Below are 19,635 nucleotides of genomic sequence, written 5' to 3' on the forward strand. Positions count from 1 at the left end.
ACAGGGGTCCCCAACCCCCGGGCCTCGGACCGGTACCAGTCCACATCCTGTTAGGAACCCGGCTGCACAGCAGGAGGTAAGCGGCAGACTAGCGAGTGAAGCTTCATCTGCCGCTCTCCATCGCTCGCGTTACCGCCTGAACCATCCCTCCCACCCCCCCACCCCTGTCCGTGGAAAAATTGTCTTATACGAAACCGGTCCCTGGTGCCAAAAAGGTTGGGGACCCCTGCTGTATGATATCACTTACATGTGGAATCTAAAAAAATACAACAAACTACTGAATATAACAAAAAAGAAGCAGACTCACAGATATAGAGGACAAACTAGTGGTCACCAGTGGGGAGAGCGAGGGGGAGTGGCAATTTAGGGGTAGGGGATTAAGAGGTGCAAGCTACTATGTATAAAATAAGCTAAAAGGATATATCATACAACCCAGGGAATATAGCCAGTATTTTTTTTTTTCCTGCAGTTGCATTTTAATTAATTAATTAATTTATTTATTTATTTTTGGCTGTGTTGGGTCTTCGTTTCTGTGCAAGGGCTTTCTCTAGTTGTGGCAAGTGGGGGCCACTCTTCATCGCGGTGCGCGGGCCTCTCACTGTCACGGCCTCTCTTGTTGCGGAGCACAGGCTCCAGATGCACAGGCTCAGTAGTTGTGGCTCACGGGCCTAGTTGCTCCACAGCATGTGGGATCTTCCCAGACCAGGGCTCGAACCCGTGTCCCCTGCATTGGCAGGCAGATTCTCAACCACTGCGCCACCAGGGAAGCCCCAGTATTTTATAATAGCTATAAATGGAGTATAACCTTTAAAAATTGTGAATCACTATAGTGTACACGTGTAACTTATATAATATTGTACATCAACTATAACTCAATAAAAAAATAAGGCACTTGGGAATTCCCTGGCAGTCCAGCGATTAGGGCTCCGCGCTTCCACTGCAGGGGGCACGGATTCGATCCCTGGTGGGGGAACTAAGATCCCCGCATGCCGTGTGGCCAAAAAAATAAATAAAATAAAGCACGTTACAAATTTTTTTAAAAAGGGGAAAAAAGATCCAAAACATTATTCCAATGTGTCATCAATATATAAAATTACTAAAGAGATATGTATAGTCTTTCTCTCATAATAAGTCTTTGAAATCTGCTGTGTGTTTTACTCTTACATCTCATCTCAGTTTAGACTAGCCACATATCAAATGTTCAACAGCCATTTGTGGTCAGTGGCTACTGTACTGAACAATGAAAGTATAGATCAAGGATTCTGAGCCACCTCTGCTTGGCTTCATTGTCGCCTTTCTAAGGATGGTGAGGAGAGGGGCAGCCACATTCTCTGTGAAAGCAGGCTGATCCTGTCCCCCAAAATTCAGGCCTGAAAAAGATAATAATCTTATCTAATTGGGAGCAAGATTTCATTATAAATGAGAATAAAGGGTCTCCAAATGCTACAGAGGTCCAAAATTTATTAGACTCTTTAAAAAAGCATTTGTCAGAGAAGCTGACATTTCCCTCTTGGAACTGTTACTTCTTCTGGGATGGGACAGGAATGTTTGTTCCCTTCTGCACATCCCTGTTATTGTTCTTCTATCTCCATAAACACTGTCCAGGAAGAGTGGATTTTCTCTGGCCTGGAGCCAGGTTGGTGGAAAAATCCTTTGCCCTGGGCCCTCTCTCTTGTCCATAGGGCAGTCGCATGACCGTTTCTGATGGGGCTCACCAACCGACATGGTGGCCTCGGAAGGGACGTGCAGGATTGTTGAACTCTGGAAGGAAAGGAGGGTTGGTGAGCCATCATTCCCTGATTTGAGCAGTGGGCAGCCCTTCATTCCAGGCACTGTGCTAGGCACATGGCATGTGCTATCCTTTTACTCCTCACCACCACCCTATGAGGTAAGCATCAGCACCGGCAAAACCCAGGCAGGTGAAAAAGTTCACTCAGGGTGTGCAGCTTTCCGACACCAGAGCCCAGGATTACAGCATTCCAGACTTTGGGGGTTTCAATGCTTTCTCCACTAAAACGGACGTGGGAACAAGGGTTGTCCAGCAAGAAATGTTCATATCTGCGTTCTGTTTCCATGTGAACAAGGTCTGGCAGGGTGCTTAGGGTTGATTCCAGTCTCTAAGAATTGGGGGTGAGATACTCAGAACATAAAAAAAGGAGATGGGGGACTTCCCTGGCGGTCCAGTGGTTAAGTCTACGCGCTTCCACTGCAGGGGCCACGGGTTCCATCCCTGGTCAGGGAACTAAGATCCCCGGCATGCCGCGTGGTGCAGCCAAAAAAAATCATAATAATAATAAAAATAAAAAAAGGAGTCGGCTGCCCTTTCTATATCAGGAAACCTAGGAGGACTGCTTGATCTTTCTTTTCTTGTTCCTGACAAGTTAGAAGAAATGTGGTGCCGGGGAGCCCTGTCGCTTTAAACCTAAGCCCTGGTTTCCCAGGAGACTTGGGAGAGCAATGGAGAGTGCCCGCCTACCTGGGGAACCTGCGCGAGGTGTGGCCGCAGAGGCTCGGGATGCGAGGTGGGCGGGGGCGGGCTGAAAGTTGGACAAGCAGGAAGTGAACCGACGGCTGCCCGAGAGGAAACAGACTAGGCGAGAGTCCTGCTGCCGACAGGCCCGAGCCGCTCGGAAACATGGTGAGAGAGCTGGAAACTAAGAAGGGGCTGATTTCACGAGCAGCCAGAGGGGGCTGGGGGCTGGGGATCACCAAAGGAAAGCTGGTGGCAAAATCTGAGGGCTGGGCCAGCGCTGACTGTGACCTCTCTTCTTTGACAGCTGGGCTGCAAATAGGTCTGAGCTGCCTGGGCGGGTGTTCCTGCTCCTTCTCTGCTCCCTCCCTCTCCTGAGCCCTGAGCTGGCCTGGAGTGGAGCTGCGGTGGGAGTGGGAGATCCTAATTCATCTCCTCCTCCAGCCCTCCGGCCTTCGGGTGTTGTGACATTCCTGGGCAGTGCCTCTGCTGTTCCCGGCGCAGATTCCAGCCCAGCGGCAGGAATCCCGCTCTGCCTCTCACTTTATCCCTGTACAGAAACCCAAAGAATTTGTCTCTCCGTCGAGTCCAAGGAATCTGCCCCCTCTCCACAAACATGAGGAAGAGAGCTGAGGGTTTGTAAAAAAAAAAAAGTCAGAAGTTGGTTCTCTGTGATACTCTAGTTTGGACCCTTGCCCCTGGCTTGTTGTCTGGAAGTCTAGTGGGTCAGGGAGGGAGGAGCTTAGCAGTGTTTTTCCCTCCCTGTTCAAAAACCTTATCAGAAAGCCTGAGGATGAGGCATCAGCCAGGGAGGACTTGCCCTCCATTTCCCCCAACACCCAGGCTGCTGTTTGTATATTTCATACTTGCTTAAGCAGGCAATGGCGTGGTGCCTTCGCGCGGTGCTTAGTGGTGGGGAAAGCAGAAGTTTGTGGCCCAACGGCTGTCTCTCGTGGGGCCTTGTGAGGGACTTGGAGCCTGGTTGCTGGGGCTCAGGCTGCCCAGGAGGGCGGAGCAGCTCTCCAGCTGCTGTCTTGAAGAGAGGGCGGGTTAGGCTAGGGGAGGGTGGTCTGCGGGGGAGCGGGGCACAGGCATTTTTAATGAGGACCGGTGGGATCTGGGAATTCATAGGTAACGGTGGGGCTGTGCCTTGTGAGGTGCTGGCTCAGCGGTCTCCTCTGACCCTCTCTGAGGAACAAGGAAGCAGTGGAGAGGGCTTTGGGAGCGTGCTTCTCTACTTCTCGTCCTCTCACGTGCCCTGAGAACCCACAAAGAAGTTGGATCCAGTCTGTCTCCTAGCATGACTCTCACCATCTGGGGCTTAAAAATGCATTTGTTTTTGATTACACAAGTGCTACAGGAAAACATTCTCTTTGCAAACAGTTCAAGCATTACAAAAAGCTAAAGTCCACCTTAGGCCTCCCCCTCCTCTGGCCTCTGAGGCTGAGTCTCAGGCCTAATTAACTCCTGTGTGGCTGCCCAGGAGGAGGCCAGTGGTGGTGGAGGAGATGACCGTGTGCGAAACCTGCGGAGTGAAGTGGAGGGAGTCAAGAATATTATGACCCAGAATGTGGAGCGGATCCTGGCCCGGGGAGAAAACTTGGACCATCTCCGTAACAAGACAGAGGATCTGGAAGCCACAGTGAGATGATGGGGAGCCCAGTGGGGACCAGGGGAAGAGGGGGAAGGAGGATTATTGGGGGCTTGAGGCTTGGTGGTCTTGGTGGCAGAATGATCAGGAGGGAAGTCTGCCTTTTTACCTGCGTTGGGAATTGATGTGAGCTGAATCCCCACTTTTGATTCTGCTCTACTCCACTGATTGGTGCTGGGGTCCAGGGAATGGGTTCAGGGACTGGGGCTGGGGATGCGGGGGTGGACCCATGGAGACATTTTATGAGACAGATAGATGGCTCGGTCAGCCTGTGCTTTCTTAGGCTTCTCTCCTATGAAATCGACTTTCCCTTTGAAGGCTGCTCTTGACAATCATTTGGACCTGGCCTCCCCAGGACAAAAATATTGGCTCCAGAAAATCCTCTTAGGGCCTTTGGCCTTCCCCAGGAGTTATTAGGCAGGGGGTGGAAAATTGTTAGAGTCTTGCTGAGCCAGCTTTAAAAAGAAGCTGGGAAGAGGAGTAAAAGTCTTTGATCCCAGGATCCTCTGCTGGCTGAAGGCTGGAATAATATCTCCCACACATCTTGCTAGATCTCATTCTTCTCTCCCTCCAGCCAGAGGCTGAAGCCAGCTGTTCAGGGAGGGAGTAACTCTATAAATTTCACCAGAGGGCTGGAAACTAAGATTCCAGGGAGAGACTGGCCATAGCTTTCTGAGTCCTGTGTGTAATCTTGAACATAGCTCATTTGACTCCCTGGGACTTAGTGTTTCTTTCCACAGCCCAATCTGGGAAGCATGGCCCAGGGAAACAATTTCTGCAATTCAAGTTGGGAGAGGAAGAGCATTTTCCCTCAGTTCCAACCCCTGTACTGCCCTGGCCCCTCCTCCAGCTTCAGCAGTCCTCATGTGGCCAGAAGTTATGGAACCAGGGAGATGTGTCCACCTGGAGCCTGTACCCCTCAGCCCCAGTGTCTGCCCTCCCCAGGGTGGGTTGTGCTGCCAGTGTCACAACCCTGGGTGTGAGCGTGCGTCAAAGGCCCCTCAGTGTGCATGGCAGTGCAGGGGTAAGAAGAGAAGGGGGCAGGCAGGGGACCAGAGGGAGCCCAAGAATTCTAAGTTTGAATTGGTTCACCAGATGGTTGTGAAGGTACATTTGTCAAGGTAGGAGGACAGAACTATTTTATTTAGCAGTCTGTTACCTCAACTTAGCACTTAAATGTTTAGATGTATGGCATGTGGGTCTTGGTATGCTCATTCCAGTGGCAGGAGGCACTGGGTGACTCTGCCTTATCCCCAACAGTCCGAGCACTTCAAGACCACATCGCAGAAGGTGGCTCGGAAGTTCTGGTGGAAGAATGTGAAGATGATCGTCCTCATCTGCGTGATAGTCTTTATCATCGTCCTCTTCATCGTGCTCTTTGCCACGGGTGCCATCCCTTAAGTAACTTAGGGAACCCCTCCCACCCTGCCCTCTTCTTCGGGGGCAACCTTCCATAGTGGGTGCCAAGAGGGGCCCTCGCTCCTGTCTTTCTCCACAGGGAATGCTGCTCCATCCTCCCGCCCCTCACTCTGAGGCCCCTCTACCACACTGTCTGCCCCAGGGAGCACCTTGGTCCCCAGAAGGAGAGAGCTGGACTGTGGCTGTGTTTCAGGGGTCCTCAGAGTTGGTTGGAGAGACCCAGAAGGGCCAGCACATGGCTGGGAAACTGATGGAACTGAGGGTGGCCAGTGGGCAATAAAGACCTTTCAGTATCCCTATGCATGTGAGGTACTTTCTCCCTTTCCATTTTGCCTTTGGCCCTTCCATTTCTTTTCTCCCCAAGGACGCCCTCTGGCAGAGATCCTCCCATTGGAGGCCCAAGCTGTTGGAGGGGTGGAGAGCATATGTTTGGAGAAAAAAGATGGTAACTCTCTTTCTTTATCTCCCCTTGTTCCATCATTGTCACTGGTCTCAAGAACAGGAATTTTCTGGAGGTCTTGGCGTATGGAAAATTCAAAACCTTCCCAGCATTTTAGGGTAGTATGTAAGACTCTTAAGTATCCCCTCTGGGTCTTGCCATTTTCTTTATTAGTTTTCTGCTGGAAGCGTTAGCGGAGACATGAAGCCTACCTGGGCAGAGCATTTAGGAATCTGGTTAAGGGCCTCCCGCCCCTCCCATCATTGCCGTTTCTCTTTGGTGGCCCTGTTGTAGTCTTAGAGTGAGGGGGTTAGAGGAACTGAACTGCTTTTCCTTCTCTTGTGGTTCTGCGAGTTCTATTTGTCTTTTGTCTGCCCCTGTCCTTCTGGAACTTAGCAGGGCCTCTGGGTCTCAGCTGTCCTGAGGGGGTGAGCATCTCTCACCCGTATCTCGTGGCTGGGCACAGTCAGTGTCACAGGACAGGGCCTATGGCCTTCCTTCCCCTCCATGGACAATGGACCTCTCTGTCTTTGAGCCTCCCTCCTCTCCACCAGGTTCCACCATCATTGTCACTCTTTCCAGTGCCCAGTGCGCCTTGGTTTGGGGGAAGGGTTCACGTCATCTCTGTCCCTATTTCCCCCATAGGCTTTCCAGAATTGAAAAGAACCTGATTTGGGGAGGGAGTCTGGAAGGGGCGGGGTTGGGAAACAGGACTGGGGACTAGTACTGGCAAGTCAGGTTCTAGAATCATGCTCCGGGGACTTCCCTGGTGGTCCAGTGGTTAAGACTCCACACTTCCAATGCAGGGGACGTGGGTTTGATCCCTGGTTGGGGAATTAGGATCCCACATGCCGCGCAGCGCAGCCAAAAAAAAAAAAAAAAAATAGAACCATGCCCTGAAAACTAGGAAGGGAGGAAAGCACAGAAGAGACCCTGGGGGCAGACTTTGTCAGGATCCTGTCCATCCTCTCTCTTCTCAGTCCACTCCTAGACTCGAGGTCCAAGCAACTGGGGTGATTGGGACCTAGTCTGTCCAGGCTGGGGGTGGGGTCTGTGCTCACATGGGGCTCAACGTGGGAGAGGGAAGCCCCCAACCCCCTTCCCCCAGAGGGGCCACCTTTGAGATGTTGGGATGGTATGGGGTGGGGTAGAGAACAGGTGGCTGGTGGCTTCTCTGTAGCAGTGAAAGGGCAGGCTGAGGATGGATAGATTCAGCTCAGGGAGGCTCTGGACAGAAGGTTAGACACACCAGCCTCCCTAATCCTCCAGCTGAGGAAGGGGGTCATATCAGGACAGGGCTGCACTTGCCCACGTGGTGAAGGGGAAAGAAAGAAAAAGCTAGAGCTAGCACCTTCTCCACGGGGGTCTGTTTTCTCTTTTAATTGAGGTAAAATTCGCAAAACATACAATTGACCGTTTTAAAATGTACCCTCCAGTGGCAGGTAGTGCACTCATGATATTTATTGTGAATAAACTTTATTTAGTTTCAGAACTTTGGTGTGGTCGGTTTTTGATTATGGGTGAGTTGCACTCACCAAGGTGGCAAAGACCCTGTCCAGCTGTTCACTGCGTTTCCTGCGCCTAGCACAGTGCAGGACAATGGCGCTCCTACAGGTGCTTGTTGAATGAATAAATGATTCCTCCCCAGATCAACCCGGTCTACCTGAGCTTGGATGCAGTTCCAGAGAGGATTCCCTGAGCCCGTTCCAGAGCCCACTCCACTGGGATCATTTCATAGACTGGGGTCCCGAGCTGTAGACCAGGCACCAGGCTGATTGAGCGGAGGCCCCACTTCACCAGGCTGGGCAGTCATCCCGATCCGGGCGCCGGCGGCCCGGGGAGAGGTGCCGAACCGGGATCCCGGGAGCCATCGCCGGCCGCTTCCGATTTGACTGATTTGACTTGGTTTCGGTCGCCGCTCTCAGAAGGCGCGCCCCCCGCCCCCGCCAGGCAGGCCCCGCCCCGCCCTCCGCTTCCTCCCAGATCCCTGGCACTGCGGCCGCTCGGGCAGAGGAACCGGAGCGGCGAGGCAGCGGCGGCGGCGATGGTGAGGGCCCGGGGCGGTGGGCAGAGGGCGAGCGTGGGTGGGTGTGGGTGTGAGGCGGGAGTCCGAAGTCCAAGGGCGGGGGCGTCCTTCGGAACGGCGCCCGGAAGCAGGACCGGGGCCGGACCCTCGGCTCGTCGCGCGCATCGCGGGAGGGAAAGGGCGGCGTGCGAGGGTCCCGGCTGCCCCGCGCCGAGTGAGCGGGACTCCGGATTCCCACTTGCCGGGGCCAAGCGGTTACGAGCACCGGCTTCGGAGTCAGACTCCGGGCTGAGATCCTGGTGGTGGCCACTTACCCGCTCTGTGACCCCGGGCAAGTCACTTAGCTTCCCTGAGCCTCCTTTTCCGCATCGTGAAGTGGGGTCAGCGATACCCGCTTTGCTGGGTCCTTAGGAGGTTAGAGGAGATACAATGGCAGAGACCTGCCTGGCCCTCAGAACCTGCTCCTGAGAAGTGGTGGGTAATATGGTGACCTCTTCAGCCCTTCCTGGAGCTGTGAGGAGCCAAGTCTGGCCCAGGGGTTGGAAACCTGAGCCGATGGGGTGGTAGAGGCCAGCCCTGTGGCAGGGTGTTGGAGGGCAAACTCCTTCCCCTGGAGACAGAGAAAGAAAGATGTTTACTATAAAAGTTCCACTGAAGTTATCAGTGTGGCATAGCCTGACTCCCTTCTAACCCGTACCTAGGGACACATTCTTGAGTTGAGTCATCCCCCACTCCTGCTGTAGACTCTGGCCTCTGTCCCCACTTGTCATTTCCAAGGCAAAGGTGTCAGGAGCAGTTGGTGCCAGTCGCTTCTCCTCTCCCCTGTAACTCCTGGGAAGTTGTGCCCGGCAGGAAGCAGGCTTGGTGCTTTAAGATTCTGCCATGGAGGGACTTTCCTGGGGATCCAGAGGTTAAAACTCTGCCCTGCCAATGCAGGGGGCACAGGTTCAATCCTTGGTCAGGGAACTAAGATCCCACATGGCACGGCCAAAAAGAGAAAAAAAAAAAAAAAGATACTGCCAAAAAAAAAAAAAGATTCCGCCATGGAGAAGCCAGCAGAGGTGTGATGGATGTGGATGTGGATATGGCCTGGCTGGGGGTCGAGATGCCTGGATGGCCTCATCTCCAGGGAACTGGAGGCAGGAAGAGGAAGCGGGGCAGGAAGGTAGCACTGAGCTCTAAGGCCAGGCCAGGAAACTGAGGGAGGCCCAGGGAATGGGACGGAGCCCAGAGCCCACTTCCCAGCGGGCAGAGCAAGGAATCAGGCAGGGTTAGGTTGGGCTTGTGGCCGGCCCTTAGCACTTGGTGAGAAGAGGAAACTCTTGAAATGAAGGCTGAGGCTGTGATAATTTACTGGGGGGTACTGGGAAACTCTGGGACTCTCACAGGTTCATCTGAGGCGAATAGTGGATCTGAGCCTGGGGATTGATCTCTCTCTCCCAACCATCTCCTAGCCCCTTCCCTCTGTTTTTTCTCTTATTGCTGCCGCTTTGTCCACCCTTAGCACTTTCCCTTCCTTCTTCCCATCCGCCTTCCCTACCTGGTCCTTCTTGCTTTCCCTTCTTTTCTCCTCTTTTCTGATTCATTCAGTTAACAAGTGTTTCTTGGGCATTTCCTTTGTGCCAGTCATGGTGACTAGTATAGGGGATAGAGTAGGAACAAAATAGTGATGGGAAAGATAGAAATTGAATGGGTAATGAATTCATTCATCTTGTAGATGGTCCTCACTCATGCTCTGTGCAAAGAATTTGGGTTTTGAGCCACAGGCCTCCCTCATATGCACACAAGTTGAGTTGGCAGCATCAAACTTGGTGAGTCTTTAGCCAGCCAGCTAAAGCATTTGACCTCCCTTTACCCGCATCCAGTTTAACACAGGGGTTAAGAATGTGATCCTTGGAGACTAAGTTTGTTCAACTCCCAGATCTTCTACTCACTGGCTCTGTGACCTTGGATGGGTGATTTAACCCCTCCGAGCCTCAGTTTCTTATAAAACTGGGATGAGAGTACTTTCCTCAGTGGATTGTTGTGAGGCTTAAATGAGATAAAGTGAACAAAGAGCTAGCAGCACAGTCCTCAGCTCAGAGTATGTGCGCCTTGAGTGGGAGCTATTATTACTGTCAAGAGGTAAAACCTTCTCAACAGCCTGCAGCGCCTGATGGAAATAAAATAGATATAGGTTATCAAAGGCCCATGTCAAGTTTTATATTTAGGTTAGAAACGATTAAGTGCACAAGGTGGCAACAGGGAAGAGCTTGCTTGGCTGTGTATTTCGTAAAAATATTTAAGAGGTTTTATTGACCACAGGTGTGGTTCCTGGGATCTGACAGCTAAAAAAAACCTAGGGAAACTTGGGCTACTGCAATAATAGCTATTATTTATTGAGCATTTTAGTATGTGTCAGGACTTGTGCTAAGCACTTTATTTATAACATGCCACATGCCTTAGCTAATGTTATGGGAGATATTATTGTCACCACTTTATAGATGAGGAAGCGGAGGGGTCAGGAATGTCATATCCCCAGTCTTCAGTCACTCAGCTGGTGAGTGGCAGAGGCAGGATTTGAAAGAACCCAGGGCTGTAATGCAGAGCCCGGCTCTTAGGCTCTGAGCTCAGGCGAGCGCTGACCCAGGAAGGAGGTGATACACCAGGTCGCTGCCCGGGTCCCTCTGAAGATGACAACAGTGACAGCTGGGATAGGGTTTCGTAGGCACTAATCAGGAAAGAGGGGAGACAGGAGAGTTTGGACAGGGAGGTTTTTGAGAGCTTTCTTTTCAGAGGAACCAGCTGTATTTGGCCTGGAAAAACCCAAGGAGAGATTTGAGAATTGAAGGAGGGATATTCTGCACACCGGGTAACAGTCTGTCAATTTCCTGTGTAACTACCACCCTCTGTCTGCCAACAATGCTGCCCCTACCCAAGCTCGGAAGTGCCTCTCACCCACCCTTCCTCTCTTGCCCTCCGTTCCTCCCGGCCCCCCAGCCTGGGGACCTCTTCACATACCCTTGCTGATAGCATTTCTACATGCCTTCTGGTGTCCTCTGGCCTGAGTTATCTCACTTTCGTTCATGCCAGTCTACCACCAACAGAGAAAGTCTCCTGAAGCCCCTCCAGGCTCAGAAACCTACACAAACTCTTGATCCATCCCTCCCCCAACGGAAGCTTCCTCTTCTTGACTTTTACCCTCTGCCAGATCCGTCACTGTCCAGAGTGTGTCTCTGTTTGCCTGTGGCAGTAGTCTCCACCACATGCCCCCCGCCCCGTCCATCTCGGTTCTCAGGAATCACCAGTCTGTGGGCGGCTCAACACTCGCTATTTGTATGTCATGGGGTAAACTCATTACTCTTCTCTAACTGTATCATACACACCTCTTTCCCCCAGCCTATAGCGATCTTTTCAAGAACCGGCCCAACTCATTCAGAAAATATTTTCCACGCGTTCACGGTGTGCCAGGCACTATGTTGAGTTCTATGTGGCAGGATGCAGCGTGGCCGCCCTCCGGTCTTTTACCTCCTTCCACACCCCGCAGTTCTTTATTTGAATCACCGTGCCAGCAGAGATCCGTGCATACAGTGTCCTTTTTCCTCTGGTTGAGGGGGACCAAGGAGGGCTAGAGACTTGAGCCTCAGCCCTCTGTGTTCCCTGGTGCGAATGTGTTCTTTTAGGCCTGGGCCCATCTGGGCTCCGGACAGGCCTGGCTTCGCAGTGGGGGAAGGAGGCTACAGCTTGCAGTGGGAGCCACAGCCAGCTCTCCTGAAGAATGTGGCCCAACATCACCCCATGTTGGAGAATAAGATAACAACAGCTGTAGCATTTAGATTAGAAAAAATGATACGTAACATCCCACCAATCTCTAGCAGTGATTCTCATTTTTGAATCTTGGTCCATTCCCAGGTTTTTGCCTTGGACTATTTGAATGTGAGACACTCCAAGTAATGGAGACTTGTTGAATAATTTAGTCATAATAATAGTGGTGATGGTGGTTGACTCAGGAAAACTCAAGAGATGAGTACAAATTCCCTGCTTTCTTCATAATACTCTCTTGTTCCCCAGCTACTGCTTCCCCCAGCCCATGAGTGTACCGCTCTGTTGTGGTTTGCCGGCCCCCTCTCGAAATGGGTTGCTTTTCTAGCTCATGAGTAAATATTGACCTACTTGGGTTTCAGATGCCTGCCCCTTGAAACTCCTGCTGGGCTAGATAAACACACTGGGATAACAAACTTGAGAATGACAGTTGCATTTGGATAAGTTATAATGCAGTTGGCTCACTCATTGAGTCCTTACAGATGGTCAGCATTGTGCTGGCCTCCTGGGCCTCCAGGCTGGTGGCAGACAAAGGCAGGGCACTGGCCCCTGCCCTCCCCCTGGGAGCTTGTGGTCCACTTGGGGAGATAGGATTCATATACTGGGAATGCTTGGAGTTTACATGCAAGGCAGCTGCAGGGATCCTGAACGGGGATTCTTAGCTGAGTAGGAGGTGGCCCTCTGTGACCACCAGATCCCTTCCCTTTCTCTGGTTTTAAGTGGAATTCAGTCAAGTGCCAAAATGTCTGCTGCAGACAATGGGCAATATAGTCTGGCAGGAAAGGGAGCTTGGCCCATGCTCTGTGGGGAGGAGATGAGAACAGGGTTGGGCTCTGGGGGACAGGGCTGGGGGAGGGAGTTCCTGTGGTTTGTTAATCTGCTGGGACTCATCTCCTGACATGTCCCTGGACCTCCAGCTCTTACCAGGGCCTCCTGCCCTGGGTCTCTCCCAGTTGCATGTATGCAAAGCCCAGTTTCTTTCTTGCTTGTGATCCCTGTGTTCCTCCTCTTCCTGGCCTCTCCCCCAGCTTGGACCCTGCAACTCCCTTCCCAGTCCTCTGAAATGAGCTGGGTTCTTTTGTCAGGTGAGGCTGCTGCCCAGGCTGGGAAATCCAAGAGCTGGTCTCTCCTGTGTGAGTTGGATCCCAGTGAAGATCCTGGCTAGCTGGAAAGCTGGAGGCCAGAGGCCAGGAAGGCCGAGGCTCCCAGGCAGACAGCGAATCGACTTTGAGCATTGATGTGGGAGCAGGGTCAGGCCAGGAGGCAGAACTGGCCTGACCAGTCAGAGGCTGGAGGAGGGAGGGGAGCGAGATCTGATCTCAGTTTGTGTGTGTGTGTGTGTGTGTGTGTCTGTGGGGTTAGGCAGAGGCTATAACGTGTGGTGGTCCAAAATTATCCCTCTAGCTCAGTGAGCTGGATCTCCTCCCTGTCTGGCTCTGGCCAAGCAGCTTGGTTCTGTGTTCTTTGCTGCCTCCTTAGGCCAGTGGGAAGCCACAGGGCAGGTGCACAGTAGGTTGAGGCCATCCTGGAGCAGGTGAGCCAAGTGTCTGCTTTGTGGGAGGGTGGGTCCTGGGAAGGTCCCATCCTCAGGCATCTTAGAAGAAGCTGAGATGCTGGAAGTCAAGGCCGACCTAGGACCTGCCTTGATGGGCAAGGGGAGGAGCCAGAGGTGAGCCGTACACACCCAAGAGGCCAGCCCTTCCCTCCGCACATATCAGACCCTTGCATGAAAGGCGCTGTTCCCCTTACTCATACACGCGCATGCGCGCGCGCACACGCACACACGCACGCACGCACGCGCTTGCGCTTGCGCTTGGGCTTGCGCTTGCGCAGTGGGGCAAGGAGGCCTCTAGGTCTCAGGACCAGATGAGGGTCAGGTGGGGGCCTCATGTAGCCCTGACCTTGGGCTTGGTGTCCAGGCAGGGAAAGAGTTGGAGCGGTGCCAGCGGCAGGCGGATGAGGTGACAGAAATCATGCTCAACAACTTCGACAAGGTCCTGGAGCGCGATGGAAAGCTGGCGGAGCTGGAACAGCGTTCAGACCAACTCCTGGACATGGTGTGAGGCCTGGAGAAGCAGGGAGGGGGAGGGAGAGGCTAGGAGGGGCCCTCAGAGGGAGCTCTCAGGCTGTGCTCAGGGTGTCCCGGCCGTTGGTAGGGCCTGAGGCTCACCCAAGGGTCGGTGTGGGGACTGGGGGTTTCTTGAAGCATCCCTAGCTTAGCTATGCAATGGGTGGGTGCTTCGTACTCATGAAGTACGAAGGCCTTGGTTTGAAGCTGTGGATCTTCCTAAAGGTTGAAGACTGGCATTGTTAACTGGGAGTGAGCCTGTAGGGCTGTGAGTCAAGGGCTACACCAGTGTGGGAGACCAGGAGTCAGGCTGGGAGGGTCCCAGGGCAGGCTGCGTAGAGAAAGGGAGCTGACAGGATGGGGAGGCTGCGGGAGGAGACTAGGCCTTGCCGGGGCTGGGTTGGAAGGAGCTGGTCCAGGGCTCTGGGGAAACCACTAACTCCTACCCTGTGTCTGGGGGTGTCCACAGAGCTCCGCCTTCAGCAAGACAACCAAGACTCTGGCCCAGAAGAAGCGCTGGGAGAATGTCCGTTGCCGGATCTACTTGGGGCTGGTAGTAGGCGGTGGTCTGCTCATCCTCCTGATAGTGTTGCTGGCCATGTTTCTCCCGCAAAGCAGCAAGGGCAGCAGTGCCCCACAGGCCCAGGATGCAGGCGCTGCCTCAGGGCCTGGGGAATGACACAGCTGGGCCTGGAAAAGAGGCCGAATAGCCACACTGGTCGGTTCTGGTCTTCAGAGAACCCTGGAGTTTGCTCCCTTCTGAGCCACCCCAGTGAGCGTGGAAGGGCAGCACCAATTTGTGCACCTTTGTTACTTCCTATCACACCAGAGACTGGCCCTTGAGGGCAACCTGCTGCGCTGGCCATGCCAGGGCAGCCCCACCTGGAGCTTAGTAAAAGCTGCTGTTGGGTTAAAAGCTGCTGTTTGGTTAAAAACTGGTGTATGTGTGTATGTGTGTGTTTGAAGGTCTTCAGATTGGTTCATCCTGCTCTGCCTCCACCCCTGGGGCTGCTTGGAAAACAGAAAGTCCCAAAGGACTCCAGCCTTGGGAGGTGGCCCTTCTCCCTTCTCAACTTGATCCACCCCTACAGACAGATCCTCCTGGGGTGCAGGTGTAAAGACACAACAGCCCCCAAACCAGACCCTTCAACCAGTGCCCTCCAAGTCTGTTTCCCTGAGAATGAAATCTGTTATTTTTCTGAGTCTTGGGATGTTCAGAGGACCCATGGGACTCCAGATAGGATGACAAAAAGGAAAGCACTTCCAAGATCTTTATATCACAAGGTTCTCACCTTCAGAGAGACTTTTCCCCTTGAGCACCTCTGCTCCAATTTCTCCCTCAAGCTTTACACCAGATCACAGGTGGGGTAGGTGGCAGGAAAGGGAAAGGGCTTCCTTCTATGGTGCTGTAATGCAGAGTCACAAAGTTTGCCCTGTGGGAAAGAATTGGGGCTTTTCAAAGGGCCAGGGAGGCAGTGCCTTCAGGGCACCAAGTAAGATGGTTGGGTAAAGGCCGGGGAAGAAGGAAAGGCCCTACCAAGACCTGGGAAACAGGGCAGCCGCTGCCTGAACTCCTTAACTGCATGTCAAAGTGGGTGGGAAGGGGAATTCAGGGTCAAGTGTGCAACAGAAACAGTTCCTTGTTAGGTGGAGTGAGGGCTACTGACGGAGAAACAAGAACAAACCATCGAGTTGTGTGGACCTGTACCCGCACAGAGCGTGTTACTTTCGCTAGGCTCACCACCATCTGCCTTTCCTGGGGAAGATGGAGGCAAGCACCCGGTGCTGCACTTAGGTGTGCAACACCACTAAGAGGCCCTGTGAATGTGGACTTGGGTTTTACATATGTAACAGGGGATAATGATACTAGTTCCCAGGATGATTGTGAAGAGTATTTATACCCTACGTACAATATCTCTCAATGTAATGGTTCTAGATGCCAACTAAATGCTAGCTATCATCCAAATCATTTAGTGCAGTCGTTCTCAACCTTGCCTCACATCAGAATCACCGGTAGAACTTATTAAAAAAGTACCACTCCCAGGCCTAGATCAGTTAAATCAGAATCTTTGAGGCTAAGTATCAGACACGGTTTTTTTGTTTTTTTCCCTAAAGCTGCAACCCCTCCTCTTCTTCTCTCTCCAGGAGATTCATGGGTAGCTGGGGATGCAAACCACTTATTTAATTCAAGCCATTGGTTTTACAGAAGCTAGGGGAGAAGTTGAGCAATGGGCTAAAGGTCACGCAGATAGTTCCATGAGCTGGTAAGGCCCCAGATTCCCCTGCAGGGATCGTCCTCCTCTCTGTTGGGGAGGCTGCCCCAGCCTTTATTATTGTGCCTAACACAGAAGAAATGAGCAGGAAATTTTTGTTTGTTTTGCGGGAGTCGTGGAGGAGTGAAGCGCCAAGTCCTGAACAAACTAACGTGCAGAAGTGCCCGGCGAGGCCGCGACAGAGCAGCGGGAAGCACCCTGACATCAGGCATCCCTCGGCTCGCAGAACCATGATCCCTGGGCCAGGGCCTCCCTCTCTCTCTCTGAGAGACCTCTGACATCTGTCCTGCCGAGACTCTCTGAGCCGCAGAGCGGATGGAGGACCCCTACAGCCCAGACCCTTGGTTTTTCAGGGCTCTAGGGACGCGATCCACACGTCACTCCCATGAACCTACCCTAGGCCGGGACTACAAATCGAAAGTTTTCTGACCAGCCCCGGCCCCTGCCATTGGCTTCAGCCTTTGGTCACCTGACTTAATCGAGCCAATGAAAGGTGATAAAATCAATACTTCCGCTTTCCCTGAGGCGAAAGAGCCACTGTGCCCGCCTTTCGGATGCTATGATTGGTCACCCTCCCTCAACTCGCCAGTTTATTGGCCAGCACCGCGAGGCTGAGGTCCAGCGGGGTCTGAGGGCTGTGTCAGGCCCGCTGCCATGGCGTCTTATTTCGATGAACACGACTGCGAGCCGTTGCACCCCGAGCAGGATGCCCGAACCAACATGCTGCTGGAGCTCGCAAGGTGGGTGCGCGGGGCTGGGAGGTAGGGCTCACGCAGCAGGTTTCTGGGCTGAAGCTGGCTGGAGAAAGCGGATTATCTGGGGCAGTAGATTCAGAGGAGGACGGATAATCAGGAGAGTTAGTTCCACAGTGAGATTCGGGGGAAGTCGATAATTTGGATCGTCCTTGGAGGGGCCCGGGCAAGGGGGTTCTGGAAAAGACGAGCTGGAGAGTCGGGGGAGTCGGGGCCGGAGGGCAGTGGGCTCTAGGAGGTACTGGAGTAGGCGGGTCATGGGGGCGGGGTAGGGGCCGTGTGGCTGTGAGTAGGCATATTCGTTAGGAACTCCAAGCATGGAAGCCACACTGCCACTTGGAATCTGGCTTTACCAGGTCATTCCTGCGTGGCCTGGGTAACTTCTCTGAGCTGTTGCCTCATGTGTAAAATGGGAATAAACAGCCTGCGTGCTTGGGGTTGTCTGATGGCAGCTGTAAGCCATTTCCCACTGTGCTTTTTATGTAGTGAGCACTACTGAGGGGTAGCTATTAGTACTAGTAGCTGGGCAGAGTATTTATCTGTTAATGCTTAGTGGACTGTGGGGGCAATGAGAAAGTATGGGTTTTTTTGTTTTTTGTGTTTTGGCTATGGTGGGTCTTCGTTGCTTCACACGGGCTTTCTCTAGTTGCAGCGAGCGGGGGCTGCTCTTCATCGCGGTGTGTAGGCTTCTCATTACAATGGCTTCTCTTGTTGCGGAGCATGGGCTCTAGGTGCGAGGGTTTCAGTAGTTGCAGCACGTGGGCTTAGTAGTTGTGGCACGCGGGCTCTAGAGCGCACGGGCTTCAGTAGTTGTGGTGCACAGGCTCAGTAGTTGCAGCTCGTGGGCTCTAGAGCGCGGGCTCAGTAGTTGTGGTGCATGGGCTTAGTTCCCCTTCAGCATGTGGGATCTTCCTGGACCAGGGATCAAACCCGTGTCCCCTGCATAGGCAGGTGGATTCTTAACCACTGGACCACCAGGGAAGCCCCGAAAGTATGATTTTTCTTCGGTTCTGACCTTGGATTCTTCTTCCCAGGTCCCTTTTCAATAGGATGGACTTCGAAGACTTGGGGTTGGTAGTAGATTGGGATCACCACCTGCCTCCACCTGCTGCCAAGACTGCAGTTGAGAACCTCCCCAGGACAGTCATCAGGGGCTCTCAGGCTGGTGAGAACACTAATTCTTTCCACGATTTGGGTCAGGTCTGCCAGACCCACCCCCTCTGGAAGCCAGACTATGGTCTGGCCCTTTAGTTTTCCAGGCCAGGTTGGGGCAAGAAGTGTCCTTCAGGAGTGGGAGCTGGGAGGTAGGGCCTATAGCAGCTCTCCTGATTAGCACTCCCTCCTCAAGAGCTCAAGTGCCCCGTGTGTCTTTTGGAATTTGAGGAGGAGGAGACTGCCATTGAGATGCCTTGCCATCACCTCTTCCACTCCAACTGCATTCTGCCCTGGCTGAGCAAGGTACTGCTTCCTTTTTCCCAGCCCTCACCCTGCCCTGGGCCCAGTTCTCAAGCTGCTTTCTGTTTATGGACTATTGGGGGGATCAGAGACGGGAGAGGGGTAGGGGTGGGATTTGGGAGCTGGAGACGGTTTTTAGCTTATCAAGACCAGACCTGGGCTCGTACACTGCACTGCTTTTCCCAGACAAATTCCTGCCCCCTGTGCCGCCACGAGCTGCCCACTGATGATGACACTTACGAGGAGTATAGACGAGATAAGGTAGGGGGCTGGGTAAGTGGAGTGGGTGGTAACGGGGCTCCCTGAGTCCGTCCTTGATGCTCTCGTTCCCCACCTCAGCAGGCCTGAGTAGGCCTCATGGTCCCTGACTCTGGCGGCCTTCCCAGTGATTTTAGCGAGGGGCAAGAGGCTTGACATCGTAGGTGCCCAGGGCCTGAAAACAGTGAGCCAGCCCCACGGTGGCTGCTCTGTCCCTTCACCCACAGGCCTCGGGGTACAGCCCCTGCCCAGTGTGCCCTCTTTTCTTCAGGCTCGCAAGCAGCAGCAGAAGCACCGACTCGAGAACCTCCATGGCGCCATGTACACATGAGGCGGCTGGGACGGCACACCAGCCCTCCTCCACACCACCTTCCTCTTCTGCCTCGAATTCTCATTAAAAGTTTCTTTACCCATCTTGCCGCTCCATTGCTCACAGGCCTGGGCAGGGACTCTGTACCCTCCAGTGGGTCTCTACTGCTATGGGGGAAGGTGGTCCTGAACCGTAGACGGTACCAGGCTGTGTATCCCTCTCTGCCAAGCCTGCCGGCCTCAGGGCAGTAGGGCCCAGCTCAAGAACCTGGCCACCAACCGGATCAGCCAGGGCTTGGGCCTCTGTGTCTGTGGTTGGAAAGCAAAATGTGTCAGGGTCTGGCACCCAGTAGTTACTTAAAAATGCTAAAGAAAAACTAGCCCATCATCTCTCTCCCTCCCCCTGCAATCTTTAGTCAACCTTAGAATCCCAGGGGCTTTCTTTAGCGTCACTGCAAAGATTGCTTCTAACAAACATTTTCAAGTTGTTCTCTGTATCCTCCCTTTCTCATATCCCTTAGTGTGGAATCAGACTTCAAACCAGACTCTGAGCAGGACAGGCAGTGTGAAATGATCGAGTCGGCTCTTTAGACTGTTTAAAGGCCCAGAAAGGGCTTCAAGCCCTTGCCGGGTATTTGGATAGCGCTTGGCATCCTTTGTTTTTGGCAGTCCTGCTCTCAAAGAGCAGCGGGCGCTCAGGACCCTCCCTGGGGG

At 53.2% G+C, this 19,635-nt stretch overlaps 3 protein-coding genes across 5 annotated transcripts; all 3 read left to right on the forward strand.

The window, feature by feature from the left end:
- The first annotated feature begins 2,530 nt into the window (after nucleotides 1-2,530).
- On the forward strand, nucleotides 2,531-5,839 carry VAMP8 (vesicle associated membrane protein 8). The gene is made up of 3 exons (XM_061211390.1): nucleotides 2,531-2,638; nucleotides 3,954-4,112; nucleotides 5,382-5,839. The coding sequence occupies exons 1-3, from the start codon at nucleotides 2,636-2,638 to the stop codon at nucleotides 5,520-5,522; spliced, it is 303 nt and encodes a 100-aa protein (XP_061067373.1). The 5' UTR covers nucleotides 2,531-2,635; the 3' UTR covers nucleotides 5,523-5,839.
- Nucleotides 5,840-7,958: 2,119 nt separating this feature from the next.
- On the forward strand, nucleotides 7,959-14,790 carry VAMP5 (vesicle associated membrane protein 5). Of its 2 annotated transcripts, none has more exons than XM_061211283.1 (3): nucleotides 7,959-8,026; nucleotides 13,726-13,863; nucleotides 14,344-14,790. In XM_061211283.1, exons 1-3 carry the CDS (start codon nucleotides 8,024-8,026, stop codon nucleotides 14,551-14,553), a joined length of 351 nt encoding a protein of 116 aa, XP_061067266.1. In that variant the 5' UTR covers nucleotides 7,959-8,023; the 3' UTR covers nucleotides 14,554-14,790. The 2 variants fall into 2 exon arrangements, with proteins under 2 accessions (XP_061067266.1, XP_061067267.1); XM_061211284.1 differs by lacking the exon at nucleotides 7,959-8,026 and adding an exon at nucleotides 13,390-13,475.
- Nucleotides 14,791-16,762: 1,972 nt separating this feature from the next.
- On the forward strand, nucleotides 16,763-19,025 carry RNF181 (ring finger protein 181). Of its 2 annotated transcripts, XM_061211307.1 has the most exons (5): nucleotides 16,763-16,887; nucleotides 17,934-18,064; nucleotides 18,248-18,357; nucleotides 18,541-18,615; nucleotides 18,884-19,025. In XM_061211307.1, the coding sequence occupies exons 1-5, from the start codon at nucleotides 16,802-16,804 to the stop codon at nucleotides 18,941-18,943; spliced, it is 462 nt and encodes a 153-aa protein (XP_061067290.1). In that variant the 5' UTR covers nucleotides 16,763-16,801; the 3' UTR covers nucleotides 18,944-19,025. The 2 variants fall into 2 exon arrangements, with proteins under 2 accessions (XP_061067290.1, XP_061067291.1); XM_061211308.1 differs by lacking the exon at nucleotides 18,541-18,615.
- The last annotated feature ends 610 nt before the right edge of the window (nucleotides 19,026-19,635 follow it).

This window comes from Eubalaena glacialis, chromosome 14 (assembly GCF_028564815.1).
Source record: "Eubalaena glacialis isolate mEubGla1 chromosome 14, mEubGla1.1.hap2.+ XY, whole genome shotgun sequence".
In the NCBI taxonomy this organism is placed as follows: domain Eukaryota; kingdom Metazoa; phylum Chordata; class Mammalia; order Artiodactyla; family Balaenidae; genus Eubalaena; species Eubalaena glacialis.